This window comes from Haliotis rufescens, unplaced genomic scaffold, assembly GCF_023055435.1.
Source record: "Haliotis rufescens isolate VD_foot unplaced genomic scaffold, xgHalRufe1.0.p SCAF_5, whole genome shotgun sequence".
Classification (NCBI taxonomy): Eukaryota; Metazoa; Mollusca; class Gastropoda; order Lepetellida; family Haliotidae; genus Haliotis; species Haliotis rufescens.
This window is the reverse complement of record NW_025964223.1, coordinates 61,510,690-61,528,335: the sequence shown is the minus strand read 5'-3', so window position 1 is coordinate 61,528,335 and position 17,646 is coordinate 61,510,690. Positions and strand designations below refer to the sequence as shown.

Here is a 17,646-nt window from a genome sequence, read left to right as displayed (position 1 = left end):
CTATTTACACCTTGCCCATATTACAAGTTTGCTAAATGTTTAGAAATGAAATAAAATACTATAAAGTTGAGAAACTGCCACATGCTTTACTGCTAAAAGATTTAAAGACACCTAATGTTTTCATATGAGTATGGTTAATCAGCCTGACTCTATGTGAACCTCTTTAATCTGGACAAAACTGTGGAAATCATGTGGATTGAGGAATTTACAGATTCTGAAGGTTTTCTCGGTGTTAGGTCAATGAGACCTATTTACACCTTGCCCATATTACAAGTTTGCTAAATGTTTAGAAATGAAATAAAATACTATAAAGTTGAGAAACTGCCACATGCTTTACTGCTAAAAGATTTAAAGACACCTAATGTTTTCATATGAGTATGGTTAATCAGCCTGACTCTATGTGAACCTCTTTAATCTGGACAAAACTGTGGAAATCATGTGGATTGAGGAATTTACAGATTCTGAAGGTTTTCTCGGTGTTAGGTCAATGAGACCTATTTACACCTTGCCCATATTACAAGTTTGCTAAATGTTTAGAAATGAAATAAAATACTATAAAGTTGAGAAACTGCCACATGCTTTACTGCTAAAAGATTTAAAGACACCTAATGTTTTCATATGAGTATGGTTAATCAGCCTGACTCTATGTGATTAAAGGGGCATCTACCGCACTCTAGTGGGCGGAGCTTATACGAGTGAAAAAGTTACACAGGAGGACACATGGAAAGATGACAGTTCTATTTTTTCAAATGAAAAAATAATAAATTTGAACATTATTTAAGGACTGGTCATTTATGTTTATTACAATGGGGGATGGGGTGTCATGAAAAAATGTTACATGTATTTTGAGGTATGGGACAGACATGATACAGTCCTAAGACCAATCTCAAGAATTACCCCTCCCCCTACCATCACCCCAAATAAATGACCAGTCCCTTATAACAATTTCGCTATAGCAGATTAATTGCTCATGATTGGAGTTATTTCCCTTGGTATGAAGACAGTGAGAACACACTGTCCCTTATGAAATAGATATTAGCGCTGACAGCAGGGTCTCCTGTCTGTATGACCTTCATTAATTGTGAAGAGATACATTAAAATGACATGAGACCAACACAAAGGGACATTGGATTTAGCTGCAAACTGAGAAAAGTGATTCAACAGAATGAAGGTGGTTCACCAGTGACTTAACCTGTTATTTATCATGTGTTTTTCATAGCTGATCCTATATGCAATGTTGTTGCCTCCCTTTTAATCTAAACTGTCTGTTTTCAGAAATATTCCTCCATAATTGATGTTGACAGACAAGGCATCCTAGCTCCCAAATACCAGGTAATACACTGACGATGAAGCTGATAGCAGGTTTACTGTGTGAATATTATGTATTTCGATTCATTGTGATTGGTACAGTTATAAATAGAAGGGGCGGACGGGTAGCCTCGTGGTTAAAGCGTTCGCTGGTCATGCCAAAGACCCGGGTTCGATTCCCGACATGGGTAGAATGTGTGAAGGCCATTTCTGGTGTCCCCCGCCGTGATATTGCTGGAATATTGCTAAAAGGGGCGTAAAACCATATTCACTCACTCACTAAATGTGATTTATCAGTATTCTGTACATGGTTCATTAATGTGAGTAGAATGATTTATTGTTTTATTATTATTTCTGTTTTATGTCTGTATTGGTAGTTTCCTGTTTTAGTTACCCATCTCGACCTGCTTTGCCTCTGTTGGAGAGATCACTGAATATTCTTTTGGCATAATGCATGTCTCCCAAGAGCTGAGAAAGAAATTTATTATGTGTGCCACAGGGCCCACATGTGCAATTTTGAATTTAAGTGTGCCAACAAGATCCTTCTTCGAGCTGTGTATGTCATTTCCCTCATCAGAGATGTGAGATCGATCCTAGCACCGTCATTCTTTGGTATCAGTAGAGGACGAACTTGTGAGATCGATCCTAGCACCATCGTTCTTTAGTATCAGTAGAGGACGAACTTGTGCGATCGATCCTAGCACCGTCATTCTTTGGTATCAGTAGAGGACGAACTTGTGAGATCGATCCTAGCACCATCGTTCTTTAGTATCAGTAGAGGACGAACTTGTGCGATCGATCCTAGCACCGTCATTCTTTGGTATCAGTAGAGGATGAACTTGTGAGATCGATCCTAGCACCATGGTTCTTTAGTATCAGTAGAGGACAAACTTGTGCGATCGATCCTAGCACCGTCATTCTTTGGTATCAGTAGAGGACGAACTTGTGAGATCGATCCTAGCACCATTGTTCTTTAGAATCAGTAGAGGACGAACTTGTGAGATCGATCCTAGCACCGTCGTTCTTTGGTATCAGTAGAGGACGAACTTGTGAGATCGATCCTAGCACCATCGTTCTTTGGTATCAGTAGAGGACAAACTTGTGCGATCGATCCTAGCACCGTCATTCTTTGGTATCAGTAGAGGACGAACTTGTGAGATCGATCCTAGCACCATTGTTCTTTAGTATCAGTAGAGGACGAACTTGTGCGATCGATCCTAGCACCGTCATTCTTTGGTATCAGTAGAGGATGAACTTGTGAGATCGATCCTAGCACCATGGTTCTTTAGTATCAGTAGAGGACAAACTTGTGCGATCGATCCTAGCACCGTCATTCTTTGGTATCAGTAGAGGACGAACTTGTGAGATCGATCCTAGCACCATCGTTCTTTGGTATCAGTAGAGGACGAACTTGTGAGATCGATCCTAGCACCGTCGTTCTTTGGTATCAGTAGAGGACGAACTTGTGAGATCGATCCTAGCACCATCATTCTTTAGTATCAGTAGAGGACGAACTTGTGCGATCGTTCTTAGTACCGCCGTTCTTTAGTTTCAGTAGAGGACAAACTTATGTGATCAATCCGAGGAAAAGTTGAAACAGGTCTTTTGTAAACTATGTTATGTGTGGAACTTCGACTTTGTCATTACATTGAAGGTTGATGTGGCTATATATATGTGTGCATCAGTGATTTATATAGGCCTGCCAGGGGCCGATATTCAGCCTCTAATCCGCAGCAAGTGTCCATAAAAAACTGGAAGTAAAAGCCTTTGCATGTTGATTTTGTTGTTGTGGCCTTGTGGAGACTTGTACATCAGTGATAACAAGGTAAATAATCAGCATAAAGAGGAATAGGCTTAATGATTAATTTGAAGTTTTTGCATAAGAATGCATTGGTAAAATGCCTTTGAATTTATGACAATAGGAAATTAAAAAATCCAAATCTTGAGCAAAATAGTGATTTGTGTTTTTCCAATTTGTCTGAACAAACTTGCTACGACTTGACTAGACAATCTCTCCAAGGCAAGGGTGTCCACTAGCCTATATCAAAGCCTAGTTGCCGCCTATGCAATTCGATTCCCCACATGAGTACAATGTGTGAAGCCCTTTTTCAGTTGTTCCCGCTTTGATACTGCTGGAATGTTGCTAAAAGCGATGTAAACCGTACTCACTCACTCACTCTTATTTCTAACAGCTTCACAAAGATGACTATCATAGCAGACTACCTGGTCAATCAGATAACGAAGAGATTTGAGATTGCATCCATGACAGACAAACAAAATGAAAGATTACGACAGCATGATACTTAGTTCTGCTGCATGTTGCTCTTACAATAATAGAGACTGCAGACTGCACAGTATCAAGTAACACTGCACATAGTGATAGCATGAAACATGTATCAACTATCAGCAGGGTCATCTAGAAACAGCACTGCATCTCAGCCACTGACATTAATGGCCACTTCGAAAATAGTTGTCTGCGCTAACTTTTTGGAATATTTTTAGCGCAAATTGGACAAGCGATGGAATGGGTGAAAACTAGACTTTGATATAGTTAGGACACACATGCTTCATGAAGATGACCCTAGCATTTTGTATTGTTGTAGTTAAGAGCTTTAAAGAGCTTAGGCCACTTCGAAAATATTGGTCTTCACTTACTTTTTGGAATATTTTTAGCGCAAATTGGACAAGCAATGGAATGGGTGAAAACTAGACTTTGATATAGTTAGGACACACTTGCTTCATGAAGATGACCCTAGCATTTTGTATTGTTATAGTTAAGAGCTTTAAAGAGCTTTGAGGAAATTATGTCATTATGCTCCAGATGTTAGAATGAAATCCATTTTGAAATGTTTGCATATACCTTGAATGTTTCAGGAGAAATGTTTTCCTTCATTTCAGGGTAATCTTCTGACAGCATTGATAAGCAAGAAGAAGGTCTTCAATACAGACACAGAATTTGTAGGCTTTATTCACTGGTGAGTAGAAACATCCCATCTTGCTGCTCTGCCCTTGTGTACTGATATATACATGATTTGGGGCGGAGCCTCATCGTTTAAGGGGGACCCTTGGGCAGACGGAAACCTATGATTGTGGTTCGAATCCCAGATTGCCCCGATTATGTTTCTAGGTTTGTTAGCACCATACCCCTATTTGTTGGTTTCATCAAAGTGTAAATGTCTAAGACCTGCATCACTTCAGGATTCCCTTCATCATTAAGCTGACACGCCGTGGAATACTGTTAAACTCAACTCATTCATTGATATACAGGGGCAGTCGGGTAGCCTAGTGGTTAAAGCGTTCCGTGTCACGCCGAAGACCCGGGTTCGATTCCGGACATGGGTACAATGTGTGAAGCCCATTTCTGGTGTCCTACGCTGTGATATTGTTGGAATATTGCTAAAAGTGGCGTAAAACGATACTCACTCACTCACTGATATACATCATATACAACATATAAGCAGGTGCAAAGTCAATCATTCCTGAGCTGTGTGGAAAAGGACACCAGAAAGCAATTTTGTGAGTTTCAGCACCAAGAGTGAGTGAGTGAGTTGGGTTTAGCGCCGCTTTTAACAATATTCCAGTTATATCACGGCGTGTCAGCTTAATGTGGGAGGGAAGCCCGAAGTGACGAGATCTCAGACGTTTACCACTTCGGTGAAACCCACGAGCATGGGTATGGTGCTGACAAACCTAGAAACATAATTGCGGCGAAACCGGGATTCGCACTCACAATCATAGGTTTCTGGCGTGCCCAACGGAAACAGTGAAACCCATGAGCACGGGTATGGTTCAACACCAAGAAACTAGAAGGAATTCACGTAGATGACAGGGAGTGTTGTTCCTAAGTTCCCATGTTTATTCCCGTGCTGTTGCCTTGGTTACCTCTGTATTACATGAGTCAGTAAAGTAACATAGGGTGGTATGTGAAATATCGAGGTATTCAAGAATTTCTCTATTGTATTATCCTATGGAAGGAATGTCCAATATTGACTGAGACAGGTGTCGAATTGGTTTTTAAAATAATTTTTAATAAGAATTTTACAGTAAACCACAATCTTATTTAAATCAGATCTTAGTTCTCGCTACTGCTAAACAACAATCTGAGGACATCCCATAAGAAGTCATGTCAGAATGACCTTTCATCCGGCCAATCAGAGCGTCACTTACCAGTTCATGAAAGTGACAGTCAGAATGTGATTCTAATCATGCAACCTCAAAAACTTTAACACGGGGTATTCTGAACGAAGGTTACGGGCTAAACAACTGAATCCCTACAATCTAGACCATCTATTAGCCATTCCAGAATGTTCTTCCGTTCAGGTTTCAAATTTTTAATTGAAGCGTAGTCACCAATTTGGAATTAATGCCGTAAAGAATGAGGATGCTGCCTTCTGATTGGCTAATGGCGGCTTCTTGTTAGTCATTCCATTGGTCGGTCAAAGTTCGCGCAAGGTCGGTCTGACGTCACCCGTAATGGGATGTCCTCAGATCTTTGTTTAGCGGTATCGAGAACAAAGATCTGAACAAAGAGATTGCAGTAGACCAGTGAATAATCTGTCATGACTAAAGTATTGCAATTGTAAAGTATTCTCTTTTGATGAATTAATATGGCTTTGTTTGTGTGTTTTTTGTCTGCCCTGAATATATGTATCCCGACATACCTTATTTTCTAACAGTTAAGATGGTATTGCTGATATTTTGAGGGATGAGTGAATAAAAATAAAAATTCTAATTCTGCTTCATAACAATAGGCAATGTCTTCATCAATAGAATAAAAATCCTCAATGAAAAGGCATGACTCCCATTACCTCATCTGTAAACTTCCGCTGCACTTGAGTGGCGTCGCCTATTGTCGGACACCTGATTGGTTTCGTGCTTTAGCGGGGTTTTCATGACTGAACAGACATGTCTTGGCTCACAATTCTCAACATAATTCTTGCAGGTCGGCATTAAAACTCAAAAAGTAATTGAAAATTTGAAACCTGTTCGATAATAGATGTTTTTCGAAATTAGGTATGTTTCCGACTATATTGTATCCTCTCAGCCCTGATATATGTGTCTGACTGTGTTGTATTCTCTCAGCCCTGATACATGTATCTGACTGTGTTGTATCCTCTCTGTCCTGATACATGTGTCTGACTGTGTTGTATCCTCTCAGCCCTGATATATGTGTCTGACTGTGTTGTATTCTCTCAGCCCTGATACATGTATCTGACTGTGTTGTATCCTCTCTGTCCTGATACATGTGTCTGACTGTGTTGTATCCTCTCAGCCCTGATATATGTGTCTGACTGTGTTGTATCCTCTCTGTCCTGATATATGTGTCTGACTGTGTTGTATCCTCTCTGTCCTGATATATGTGTCTGACTGTGTTGTATCCTCTCTGTCCTGATATATGTGTCTGACTGTGTTGTATCCTCTCTATCCTGATATATATGTGTCTGACTGTCTTGTATCCTCACAGCCCTGATATATGTATCTGATTGTATTATATCCTCTCTGTCCTGATGTATGTGTCTGACTGTATTATATCCTCTTTGTCCTGATATATGTGTCTGACTGTGTTGTATCCTCTCTGTCCTGATATATGTGTCTGACTGTATTATATCCTCTCTGTCCTGATATATGTGTCTGACTGTATTATATCCTCTCAGTCCTGATATATGTGTCTGACTGTTGTATCCTCTCTGTCCTGATATATGTGTCTGACTGTATTATATCCTCTCTGTCCTGATATATGTGTCTGACTGTGTTGTATCCTCTCTGTCCTGATATATGTGTCTGACTGTATTATATCCTCTCAGTCCTGATATATGTGTCTGACTGTGTTATATCCTCTCTGTCCTGATATGTGTCTGACTGGGTTATATCCTCTGAGCCCTGATATATGTGTCTGACTGTGTTATATCCTCTCTGTCCTGATATATGTGTCTGACTGTGTTGTATCCTCTCAGTCCTGATATATGTTTGACTGTATTATATCCTCTCAGCCCAGATATATGTGTCTAACTGTGTTGTATCCTCTCAGCCCTGATATATGTCTCTGACTGTGTTGTATCCTCTCAGCCCTGATATATGTCTCTGACTGTGTTGTATCCTCTCAGCCCTGATATATGTGTCTGACTGTATTATATCCTCTCAGCCCTGATATATGTGTCTGACTGTGTTGTATCCTCTCAGCCCTGATATATGTGTCTGACTGTGTTGTATCCTCTCAGCCCTGATGTATGTGTCTGACTGTATTATATCCTCTCAGCCCTGATATATGTGTCTGACTGTATTATATCCTCTCAGCCCTGATATATGTGTCTGACTGTGTTGTATCCTCTCAGCCCTGATATATGTGTCTGACTGTATTATATCCTCTCTGTCATGATATATGTGTCTGACTGTATTATATCCTCTCAGCCCTGATATATGTGTCTGACTGTGTTGTATCCTCTCAGCCCTGATATATGTGTCTGACTGTGTTGTATCCTCTCAGCTCTGATATATGTCTCTGACTGTGTTGTATCCTCTCAGCCCTGATATATGTGTCTGACTGTATTATATCCTCTCAGCCCTGATATATGTGTCTGACTGTGTTGTATCCTCTCAGCCCTGATATATGTGTCTGACTGTGTTGTATCCTCTCAGCCCTGATATATGTGTCTGACTGTATTATATCCTCTCAGCCCTGATATATGTGTCTGACTGTATTATATCCTCTCAGCCCTGATATATGTGTCTGACTGTGTTGTATCCTCTCAGCCCTGATATATGTGTCTGACTGTATTATATCCTCTCTGTCCTGATATATGTGTCTGACTGTGTTGTATCCTCTCAGCCCTGATATATGTCTCTGACTGTGTTGTATCCTCTCAGCCCTGATATATGTGTCTGACTGTGTTGTATCCTCTCAGCCCTGATATATGTGTCTGACTGTATTATATCCTCTCAGCCCTGATATATGTGTCTGACTGTGTTGTATCCTCTCAGCCCTGATATATGTGTCTGACTGTGTTGTATCCTCTCAGCCCTGATATATGTGTCTGACTGTATTATATCCTCTCAGCCCTGATATATGTGTCTGACTGTATTATATCCTCTCAGCCCTGATATATGTGTCTGACTGTGTTGTATCCTCTTTGTCCTGATATATGTGTCTGACTGTATTATATCCTCTCTGTCCTGATATATGTGTCTGACTGTGTTGTATCCTCTCAGCCCTGATATATGTGTCTGACTGTGTTGTATCTTCTCAGCCCTGATATATATATCTGACTGTATTATATCCTCTCAGCCCTGATATATGTGTCTGACTGTTGTATCTTCTCAGCCCTGATATATGTGTCTGACTGTGTTGTATCTTCTCAGCCCTGATATATATATCTGACTATATTATATCCTCTCAGCCCTGATATATGTGTCTGACTGCGTTGTATCCTCTCTGTTTCTGACTGTCTCTGCAGCTGGTTGATGGAGTTGTCGTCCAAGGCCTTCATCTTCTACCACTCCTTCTGCCTGGGCACTGCTGGCATCATGTAGTAAGTCTTGTTCCAATGATTAGGGGGAACGGTTGGCCCTGTTCATCCAAGACTCACTGTGCAGAGTGGCATCCCCTAGGCATGCAAGGAACCTATGATTGTGGATTCAAATGCCAGATTTGATTATGTGTCAAGTTTGGTCAGGACAGTGGGTTTCACTGAAGTGGTGAACATGTCTCAGACCTAAATCACATAGGGCATGATCCCAAATGAAGCTGACATGCCTTGATGCAAATGAGGTGAGGTGAGGTGAGGTGAAATTGGGTTTACTGTCGCATCCAAGATTAATGCACTTATATAGAGACGTGTGAGTGAGTGCATGCATGCTTACGAGCATGTGTGTTTTAATGCTGAAAGCCAGACAGGGTAACAACAAGTACCATCTTTTAACGTCGTTTGGTATGACCCAGTCGGGGATCGAACCCTGGACCTTCCGCTCTCTGGGCGAATGCTCTACCACTAGACCACGGAGATGGAAGTACTGTTCAAATAGTTGGGCAGAAGTTGTGCTATCTGCTACACATTCCAGTTTTGTTGTTCATGATTCTGATGCTTGGTTTGTCAGCAACGTACCGTTATTTAATCATGGAATTTACAAAATTACGGAATGTCCATGAATCAGACTGTCATCTTAAATTACTGTGACATGGGGCTGAGACAGGTCCAATTTTAGAACCCACATACCCAACCGCTTATTACCCGACCCTACCTGGGTACACGCTGTTGGTGGCTCTTGAAGGTTCCGGGTTAGAATAGATCTTCAGCAAACCATGCTTGTCTTAAGAGGCAAATATGCTTGTTGTAAGAGGCAACTAGCAAGATCGGGTCATCAGTCTCGCTGACTAGGTTGATACATGTCATTGTATCCCAATTGTGTGGATCAATGCTCATGTTGTCAATCATTGGATTTTTGGTCGAGACTTGTTTATTTACAGACTGCCATCATATAGCTGTATTGCTGAGTGCGGCGTTAAACAACAAACGAACGAATGTATACAACTTGCATAACAAGGCCCTTGTATACTCCCAACAGTGACCAGAACCTGCAGAGACAGAAGGAACAGTACCAGAGCACTGTGAGGAGCTTCATAGCCAAGCTGGGAGTCACTGATGATGATATTCATATAGTAGAGGTAGGTGACAACAGATGTGGGTCAATCTTTATGATGGTAGACAATAATTAGAAGTGATTTTAGCGTGTTGGTTATGAGTTGGGAAATACTTCCGCCCGTAATCCCCTTTAAAAAGTTATATATGTATGCATTGCCGCCTAACCCTTTCAATAAAATTTAGTTTTGAGGGGGGATACGGGCAGAAGTCTTGCCATGAGTTGTGGGGAATGAGACCTGAAGCAATCCTGGGAGTTTCAGCACCAACAAGATTATGTGAAGTTGGTGGTGTCTTGAATTTTTTTGTCATTATTAAAAAAAAAATTGGATTCTTCTCACATGTCTAAAGCTCAGTATGGGTAGATCTACTTTTGCCTACAGTCACTTTACAGAAATAGTGATGTGTTTTGTAATGTGATAAATAGTAGAAAATGATATATTTTGTTACTTAACACTGAGTTAGACACGGTTATTAATATTAAGATGTAAAAGAATGCAACTGGTCTAGAACAACAAATAGTTATAAGAGACTAATAAAACAAACTACACTATCTCCTGAGTAGATTCTCATTGTTGTTTAGTAACACAAGAAAACTGATCATACCAAACACTAGGATTAATTAGGTTAATTATTTAACAGACTTCAAGACAGCATAAGAGGAAAATAGGCGTTAAGTCAGTGTGTAAACCCAGGTTGTACTGGTAAATGTACCACAATGCATCAACTGGAATTTGATGGTTTTATGTGCAATGTGGATGTCATTGGAGCTTGTTGGAACATGGGACCATATTTTAGCAAGAAGTGTATTTATTCACTGCCAGAAATATATTGTTCTAAAGTTTTTGTGAGATGTATCTTTGTAATGGTTGGAGACTGTGTAGTGGATCCACTCGTAGCAACTATGCTTTTTTACGATGGCATCCACTCTGCAGAATTACCGACCATACTTAACCAAATCAACACATATCAAACCAACTGATATGAATATTTTATTTAATGACAACAATCTGGTACCTATGATGTATGACTTGTAATCACATATGTATTTACATCTGAGTGCTTGTAAATGTGTGTTAATGTACAAATGAGGAAAATATTTACTTCTGTCGGTATGTCATATTGAATCTTTGTGTGCATATGTGTCTGTGTGTACATATAAACGGTATGCATATTTTTGCGTGTGTGGTGGGGGTGATGTGTAGGGGTGTGGGTGGGGGTGATGTGTAGGGGTGTTGGTGTGGGTGATGTGTATCGGTGTGGGTGGGGGTGATGTTTAGGGGTGTGGGTGGTGTGCAGGGGTGTGGGTGGGGGTGGTGTGTAGGGGTGTGGGTGTGGGTGATGTGTAGGGGTGTGGATGGGGGTGATGTGTAGGGGTGTGGGTTGTGTGTAGGGGTGTTGGTGGCGGTGATGTGTAGGGGTGTGGATTGGGGTGATGTGTAGGGGTGTGGATATGGGTGATGTGTAGGGGTGTGGGTGGGGGTGATGTTTAGGGGTGTGGGTGGTGTGTAGGGGTGTGGGTGGTGTGTAGGGGTGTGGGTGGGGGTGGTGTGTAGGGGTGTGGGTGATGTGTAGGGGTGTGGATGGGGGTGATGTGTAGGGGTGTGGGTTGTGTGTAGGGGTGTTGGTGGTGGTGATGTGTAGGGGTGTGGATTGGGGTGATGTGTAGGGGTGTGGATATGGGTGATGTGTAGGGGTGTGGGTGGGGATGATGTGTAGGGGTGTGGGTGTGGATGATCTGTAGGGGTGTGGGTGGGGGTGATGTGTGTGGGTGTGGGTGATCTGTAGGAGTGTGGATGGGGGTAAGGGTGTGGGTGGGAGTGATGTGTAGGGGTGTGGATGGGGGTGGGGGTGATGTGTAGGGGTGATGTGTAGGGGGGTGATGTGTAGGGGTGTGGGTGGGGGTTGGGGGTGTGTGGATGGGGATGATGTATAGGGGTGTTGGTGGGGGTGATGTGTAGGGGCGTGGATGGGGGTAGGGATGATGTATAGGGGTGTTGGTGGGGGTGATGTGTAGGGGTGTGGGTGGGGATGGGGGTGATGTGTAGGGGGGTGATGTGTAGGGGTGTGGGTGGGGGTTGGGGGGGTGTGGATGGGGATGATGTATAGGGGTGTTGGTGGGGGTGATGTGTAGGGGCGTGGATGGGGGTAGGGATGATGTATAGGGGTGTTGGTGGGGGTGATGTGTAGGGGCGTGGATGGGGGTAGGGATGATGTATAGGGGTGTTGGTGGGGGTGATGTGTAGGGGCGTGGATGGGGGTAGGGGTGATGTGTAGAGGTGTTGGTGGGGGTGATGTGTAGGGGCATGGATGGGGGTAGGGGTGATGTGTAGGGGTGTTGGTGGGGGTGATGTGTAGGGGCGTGGATGGGGGTAGGGATGATGTGTAGGGGTGTTGGTGGGGGTGATGTGTAGGGGCGTGGATGGAGGTAGGGATGATGTGTAGGGGTGTTGGTGGGGGTGATGTGTAGGGGCGTGGATGGAGGTAGGGATGATGTGTAGGGGTGTTGGTGGGGGTGATGTGTAGGGGCGTGGATGGAGGTAGGGATGATGTGTAGGGGTGTTGGTGGGGGTGATGTGTAGGGGCGTGGATGGGGGTAGGGATGATGTGTAGGGGTGTTGGTGGGGGTGATGTGTAGGGGCGTGGATGGGGGTAGGGATGATGTGTAGGGGTGTTGGTGGGGGTGATGTGTAGGGGCGTGGATGGGGGTAGGGGTGATGTGTTGGGGTGGGGGTGGGGATGGGGGTAGTCTAGATTAAGACTTTGTGTACCCCTCTGACAAATATAAATTGGCACAGCTCCCACAGCCGAAAGCTATGAATACACAATGCCATTTGGAAAGCAGTCAAATATAACTCATGTAACACTGACTTTGTGTGCTGCCTCAATAGAATATGTTCTTTACTAGAATCTGTGCTTTACTGAGAAAGTGTTATCCCAAATATAACATTTGTCAGAGCACAGTGTTCAGAATTGTGTGGGCAACGCAAGAAACAGAAGGTACTATTTATACCTTATACAAAGTTCATCTTTCAAATTGCTGCAGTTGTATGTGAATATGTCAACAGCAGTATTATGAAGTGACAAGACCCTTTCCTATAAATGTCCTTTGATTCACTGCCCTTTCAAGTTACTGAAAAAATTTAATCACGCTAGGACAAATATATCTTTGTAGAGCATCGTCCATGGCTTCTGTTTCATTTTAATTTTCTTTCTCTATAAGTCCATTGAAACAACCCTTAATATAGGTTTCAGACCCTACTGTTACAAAGTAGTGAAGATAAATATGCTGAATGGTGCCAGGCCTTATTTCTGATAGTAGTCATACTGTGGTGCCATGACCGTGGTTCTTGTGACCGATCTGATTCATTACGAAGCACCATGTACATGGGATCGATGCTATAAGGGTTTATCTGAATTTGACCAAGGCCAAACCGTTTTTAAAACCATGCATCACTTGGACATCTCAAGGATATCCTATCTATCATGTATATCTCCTTCGTAGCCCTGGAAATGTTTTTGACACGTTGACTGGTCATGTCAATGGTCAAGGTTATCGTCAAGGTCATAGCTGAAGAAAAGTTTGTTTCAACAATAACTCAATGAGGATGTACTTTGGGTCAATAAAACTTGATCCGTCATCCTTAGGGCGGGTCCATTTCTGAAAAGGTGACCAGTGTGCAAAGTCAAGGTCACATCAAAGGTCAATCAGAAAATATGTTTGCTATTTTCACTAAAATCCATTTTCCGGCTGTCTAAATGCCTCAAAGTCTAATGTATGTATATGTTGTATCATTTGAATACTAATGTATGACAATTGATAACAATCTTATGATATCATCTTTGATCAGTGGTTGGTCACCGTTACCTACTTTCGGTTGGAAGAATATCCAACATTTTCGTATTACGTTGAATTCCGCAAGGGGACATGATATTTGGTTTATATGGTGGATAACTCTTTGGAATGTTCTTCAATTACACTTGACTGATATTGAATGTCAAATTCCCTTTCAGGGTCCTAAATTAAAAATTGTATCATGTTCGTGATAACTCACAAAGTGTTCAATATATTATATACTTCAGTGTGAAAGACTAAGTTGAGAAAAGTGATATTTTTTAGCAGTGAACACAACACTTGATATTTCACTGCAGTGAACATAACACTTGGACGGAACTATTGCCATATAAGGGTTACCTCCCCACAAATTGTCTCCCTTTATCATAAGTGTCTGGCCCATACACAAACTGTTGACTTCCTTTTTACGTTAGTTCCACATTGACATGGCAAAATTAAGACAGTTGGTCATTTATGGAGTTAATATCTCTTCTTGTCGTTTGTCATTCTCTTGAAAATGCTTAGTTCTGAACTGTACATTTCTCATTTAACTCATTAATTGAGACTCTTTGTATCGCAAATTTGTTACTTGACTAGCCATGAAGATCCGGGGTAGAATAGGTTTTCAGCAACCCATGCTTGCCCTAAAAGGCAACTATGCTTGTCGTAATGGGAGACTAACGGGATCGGGTGGTCAGACTCGCTGACCTGGTTGATACATGTCATCGTATCCCAATTGCGTGGATCAATGCTCATGATGTCAATCACTGGATTGTCTGGTCCAGAGTCGATTATTTACAGACCGCCGTCATATAGCTGGAATATTGCTGAGTGCAGCGTTAAACATCAAACAAACAAATAAACAAACAACTTGACTAGCGTGCATTCCTTCACTTCCAACGGTCTTGTAGCTTTCAAGAATGATTTTTGTTTAAGTTGATTTTTCACATAATCATATTAAAATCTATGATAAAGAATCTTATTGAACTCAAATATTTTTGTTTTACTTTTGTTTACATTTTTTAAGATTTTGCAAACTCGGAATTACTTTTTTAGTCACAATTACAAGGGGGGGGGGGAGGGGGGATGAAACATGAAATATCCTCTATGTAGTGGGTTGAAATTTGGCATATCTGCTTCTTTGAGTGAGGTATTGAGTTAGTAAGATTTTGAGTGACCTTCATTCAGGGTCACTGGAATGGTCATGTGTGAGGCAGTTCTGTGTCCTTTTGATTCCATTCTTGTGTACATATTTTACAACTCATTCTCTGTATCAGTACAGTTGCTGATGTGGGGATGTAACGTACTGTTATGTGAAGTAGATTTCATCTGGCAGTGTTGTTATGAAATAATTAAAATTGTGATGTTGAGTATCCACTGATCGTGGGCTTGGATCCCAGATTATGGTCCCAGGCCTATTAGCGTCATGTGAGTGGGTGTGAGTTTCATTAAAGACGTAATTGTCTGCATTGGTCGGATAAGCATTGATATAAATGACTTGCTGTTATTGGGCCACAAACAGTTTGTTGATGTTTGAGATTGTTGTGTTTTTCAAGACTAGATGAACACAAACTGGTTTTCATGGAGGTGAAAGTGTGAAGCTTTTGCTTCCTGCTTGGGTATGATGAACTACATTAACTGTGATCTCTTTGCAGTATTTGGCTGAGATAGTGAAGATGTCAGAGATTGAGCCGCACGTACGACTAACTCAAGTTGGAGGTAATCCCTACAGACAGTTTAAACATTTTTACTCCGCAACTGTTTTACTACACAGACTCCTTTTGGTCCGTATCCCATTATTGATGGATCCTGTTGGTCCGGATCCCATTATTGATGGATCCTGTTGGTCCGGATCCCATTATTTGATGGATCCTGTTGGTCCGGATCCCATTATTGATGGATCCTGTTGGTCCGGACCCCTTTATTGATGGATCCTGATCCCATTGATGGATCCTGTTAATCCAGATCCCATTATTGATGGATCCTGATGGTCCAGATCCCATTATTGATGGATCCTGTTGGTCCAAATCCCATTTTTGATGGATCCTGTTAATACAGATCCCATTATTGATGGATCCTGATAGTACAGATCCCATTGGTGGATCCTGTTGGTCCAGATCCCATTATTGATGGATCCTGATGGTCCAGATCCCATTAATGGCCATGCCTATATAGTTATGATCCTTGGTTTGTCAGTAAGTTACCTGTGATCATGAATTTCACCAGACATTTTAAACATGTACTGCTTGCATCAGGATTTCCCGCCCACTGTGAGCTGACACACCTTGATGTACTGAAGTACTGTCCGAAGGGGCATTTCACGCATCTCATTCAGTAACAGAATGCTGACTTCAGATCTGCTTCTGTCCAATCCTGCTTCTTCATAGAAGTCCTTTTCCCAAGTAATAATATCATGTTTGAAATAACCGGCGCAATAAGATTAAAGTTCTGAAAGAATATGTATTTGCTTTTTATTTTAGGTGGTGTTGCCAGACCGATCACACTGAATTACCTCCCTTGTCAGATGCAGCCTCTGAGGTTCTGAGTGAGGTTACTCCATCAGGTCCATCATTGACTTCAAGATGCATCACCAACCTCCAGATGCATCCCCCATTCCACCATCAGAGCTACTCCTTCACTGCCTAGAAATATGTGCACATGGGTTAGATAAAAAATACGTTCCACAATGACTGCAGCATACAACGCAGTCTCTAACTCAACAGTATTCTGAGGATAGCCAAACAACAGTTTGACCACAAGCACTTATTTGTGGTCATACAATGGAGGCTCAGATGCATGAAGGGGAGAGAACTCTTGTGTGAAGGATTCCTTTAGTATGGCCACATCGTCTGACTCAGGAGTTTGTTCATCGTTTAGTGCAATATGGACTCAGTGTACAATGGATCCTTCCTCTCTTAACTGAACATCGAGTAGCCCAGTGGGTAATGTGTCACAGTCTTGGTTTGAATCCCAACATGGGTTCAAAGTAGGATGAAAGTCCTTCGTATCCTCATAAAGACAAAGTATTGTGATAAATATTGTACTGAGATTTCAGTGTCGCAGCTTTTGTGAACATCATGAACATCATGAACATCATGAACATCATGAACACAATTAGTGTTCCATGCAGATTGGTGGAAGCAGCAAAGACCTAGCTATCTCAGTAGGTGCTCGAGAAAGAACCTGTTTTCGACTCACTAGAAACAGATTATTCAGTAAGGAATGAACTGCCAGATGAAGTAAGCATAACGACCCAGTCATCTCAGATGCTGGAAGTCTCTGTGCAATTGTATCTTGTTGGTTATTCAGGCCAAGTATGATATACTTACAGCGTTAGACAGGATCAAGTCTGTACCATGGTTAGTTCAAATCTAGGCCTACTTTGTTTCTATGGAAATGTGCTTATGTTAAACATGTCACTAGTCTGAACTGACCTGTTGACATCTTAACGAGGCAAGGGAGTTAACTGACTGTGGAAGTCCTGTTGCCACCCTTGCCTAACTAGGCTGGAATTTCTGGGTTCGATCGTTGCGCCTCCAGTGACTATTATGAGTTATGTCCCTTTTATGTCCTTCCTATTGACCAATCAGATTCCATGTCTCATATCATTGCATTTGCTTCAAATAATATGGCATCTCCCAGTGAAACAATCTGATCGATAATCAACTTGATCAAGATCTATGTTGTAATAAAACGGGTCTTTCTTCTCAGAGTGAATCAAATCACAACTGCAGGGATAGAGGTGTTGGGGGAGAGGAACACAAGCCGAACCCATTTCATTATCATCCAAACAGGAAACAGTAGTCTGTTAGGCATTTGGGGGGTTCAAAAACCAAAAGCTAAGCTGGGCAATCAAATGGCAGGAATCAC

At 41.9% G+C, this 17,646-nt stretch overlaps 1 protein-coding gene across 2 annotated transcripts in view; it reads left to right on the top strand.

The window, feature by feature from the left end:
• The window catches only part of LOC124143836 (guanine nucleotide exchange protein SMCR8-like), a 53,765-nt gene extending 36,414 nt beyond the window's left edge, over nucleotides 1-17,351 (top strand). For both annotated transcript variants that reach the window (XM_046512952.2, XM_046512951.2), the window contains 6 exons: nucleotides 1,276-1,332; nucleotides 4,207-4,283; nucleotides 8,760-8,834; nucleotides 9,868-9,967; nucleotides 15,432-15,495; nucleotides 16,257-17,351. In XM_046512952.2, the coding sequence (XP_046368908.2) occupies nucleotides 1,276-1,332; nucleotides 4,207-4,283; nucleotides 8,760-8,834; nucleotides 9,868-9,967; nucleotides 15,432-15,495; nucleotides 16,257-16,321 (438 nt within the window). In that variant the 3' untranslated portion in view covers nucleotides 16,322-17,351. The remainder of the gene's footprint in view (nucleotides 1-1,275; nucleotides 1,333-4,206; nucleotides 4,284-8,759; nucleotides 8,835-9,867; nucleotides 9,968-15,431; nucleotides 15,496-16,256) is intronic.
• The last annotated feature ends 295 nt before the right edge of the window (nucleotides 17,352-17,646 follow it).